The following is a 2,638-nucleotide window of genomic DNA, read 5'->3' on the forward strand; positions in this document are numbered from 1 at the left end:
TGGCTCCGAATTTCTAAGGGGGCAGCGGCGACCCAAGTCCCCGGTGCCTCTGTACCGGGAACCGCTGGCCCTGGCGGGAAGGGGAGAGCCGAGGTGGGGCGCGGGAAGGCCGCAGTGCCGACTCCGCTGTAGTGCCTGGTCTGGCGTAGCTGGACAAAATGTGGGTTTGAGTTGGGTTTTTGTGCGTTTTTTGTGTTTGTTTTTTTTTCCCCCCTTATTTGCGCTTCTTACGTGGTTATTCCTATGGTACGTGACAACAGTAGTGTTGTGCCAAGGTATTAATCGGCTCTAAATAACCGCAGCGAGGGAGTTTTCAGTAATGTTTAATGTTGTAATTCTGAGGCACTAAGGCAAAAGGATGGACAGAGAAACCCGCAAGCTCAGCCCTGGGTCTTTATGCTGGTTTATCCTATTCAACTTTGCTTTTTACAGCACTGAACAGACTTGAGAGAGCTTGCTGGTATGAATCAGGCTTCCAGAAGAATTTCCTTGGTCATACCGTCGTTTGCTTGAGTTTTCCCCATATTTCCTTCTGGATTTTACTGTGCACGTTGCCACGATGTTCTGTAGTGGGTTATACCGAGGAGGGGGGGTCTTAGGACAGTGAAACTTCTCACGGATTATATAAGCAACTTTTTGTTATTGCAACAAATCCGTCTGCAGTTGGTACAATTCTGCCAGCAGTTGTGTATACAGACTGTACAGCCAGCAAGGCACCTGCGGAAACCAAGCCCAGAATAAAGTATTTACTGTGTAGTAGGATTGGACTTAAAATATGCCACTTTCCTCAAATGGTTCCTTGTCACCAGACAACTTGAACTCAGTAAAACTGGGTCACGTGCAGAGCAAGGAGGAGAGGGGAAAAAGTAAGCCATGCTGCTTGTCTCTCCTTAGACCATTATAGATTACTTGCTGTCGTGGTTTAGCCCCAGCCGGCAACTAAGCACCATGCAGCTGCTCGCTCACTCCCTGGTGGGGGGGAGAGAATTGGAAGAGTGAAAGTGAGGAAACTCATGGTTTGAGATAAAGACAGTTTAAGAGGGAAAGCAAAAGCCACACACGCAAGCAGAGCAAAACAAGGAATCCATTCACTACTCCCCATGGGCAGGCAGGTGTTCAGCCATCTCCAGGGAAGCAGAGCTCCATCACACGTAATTGTTACTTTGCAAGACAGACGCCGTAACTCCAAACGTCCCTCTCTTCCTTCTTCTTCCCCCCAGCTTTGTATACTGAGCATGATGTCGTATGGTATGGAATATCCCTTTGGCCAGCCTGGGTCAGCTGTCCCAGCTGTGTCCCCTCCAGCTTCCCCTGCACCCCCAGCCTCCTCGCTGGCAGGCGAGAAGCTGTACTGTCCTTGACTACAACTCAAAACTTCATCACATTATCAACATTTTCTTATCCCAAATCCAAAACATAGCCTCGCACTAGCTTCTATGAAGAAAATTATCCTGGCTGAAACTGGGACATTTGCATACTGAAACTTAGAGAGACCTTTCCTACTTTGCCCTTAAAGTTGCTGCTTATATTTGAACCCAGAATGTTTTTCTCTCCTATGTGCTGGAATTCTCCAACTGTAGCGTAGCAGCCTCCAGTCACAATGGTAATGCGCTGCCTCTGGATTCAGTGTTCTAGCTTCTGTTCTGATACTTGCATGAACTGTTGCTGTATGGCCCGTTTCCCTTTTTACAATATGAAGCATGCTACAAGCCTATTTCATACAGGAAGGAGTACAGACTTTCTCCTGGTTGCTAGCATTTCACTACTACTCACCACTTGCAACATCCCAGACTATAATGGACTGATCCAGTGATCCAGTGTACAAGTACTTACCATCTTTTGAGAGGCGAGCACAGCAAATGCCTTTCAGGAGAAATGTGAGCTGAAAATGGATGGTTAGGGTTAGATTGTTATGCTTGTAAATACAGGTTGAGGTGAAGATGCCATAGAGTATTCAGTGGTTATTCAATGCTTAAGAAGAGAGATAATAAAGATTTTTACAAGAGTGATCCTGGAAGGAGGGTGGGAGGTATCACAAATAAAGCCCCTAGCTTGTGAAGCACTCTATAGCTGTGCAGGAAAAAGAGCCTAGTATGACTGTACAGAAGCCCATTATTCCACCTGTGGAAAGGAGTAGTTCAGACATGTCTGTGGTGTATTGCCAGCTGAAAGAGCAATAGCATTGATCCAGCCTCCTTGTCACTTTTCCCCCCCCGCCTACTCTATTCTCCTGAGCTGGCCCAATTTAGCCCTTCTGTTGCTCTTGTTAACTTGTGAAGTCTCATTCTCTTCACTGATTTGTGTCATCTAGCTTACACCAGCTAAATGAGCAGCAATAAGCTGTAGATAAGGAACTCCTATGACTTATGTCAGAGTGGTGTTAACAGCACTCATTCACTTAGCACTGACACCTTGAGAGTGTATCTAGTTGTGAGGATGCTTTAAAGTCAGACCTAGGTGCTGAGAATAGCTTGCTGCCTGTCAATGTGAACAGCTACGTGCAGGATTTGGGTATTCTTTTTTGAGAGCTTGGAATCCTGTCAGTTGGATCTTCCCTGACAGCTCAGAGCAATAATCGACTATTGACACTGTCTTACCACTGTAATGCCTTCAAATAGCACATGTAATGTTCCTGCTG

At 46.3% G+C, this 2,638-nt stretch overlaps 1 protein-coding gene across 1 annotated transcript in view; it reads right to left on the reverse strand.

Moving 5' to 3' along the window:
• Positions 1 to 55: 55 nt before the first annotated feature.
• NWD1 (NACHT and WD repeat domain containing 1) overlaps positions 56 to 2,638 on the reverse strand; it is a gene marked incomplete at its 3' end in the record, with an annotated part of 21,070 nt that continues 18,487 nt past the window's right edge. The window contains 4 exon segments of the mRNA XM_010287141.1: positions 56 to 149; positions 500 to 636; positions 638 to 717; positions 1,774 to 1,863. Of these exon segments, the coding sequence (XP_010285443.1) occupies positions 56 to 149; positions 500 to 636; positions 638 to 717; positions 1,774 to 1,863 (401 nt within the window).

This window comes from Phaethon lepturus, unplaced genomic scaffold (assembly GCF_000687285.1).
Source record: "Phaethon lepturus isolate BGI_N335 unplaced genomic scaffold, ASM68728v1 scaffold56065, whole genome shotgun sequence".
Lineage (NCBI taxonomy): Eukaryota > Metazoa > Chordata > Aves > Phaethontiformes > Phaethontidae > Phaethon > Phaethon lepturus.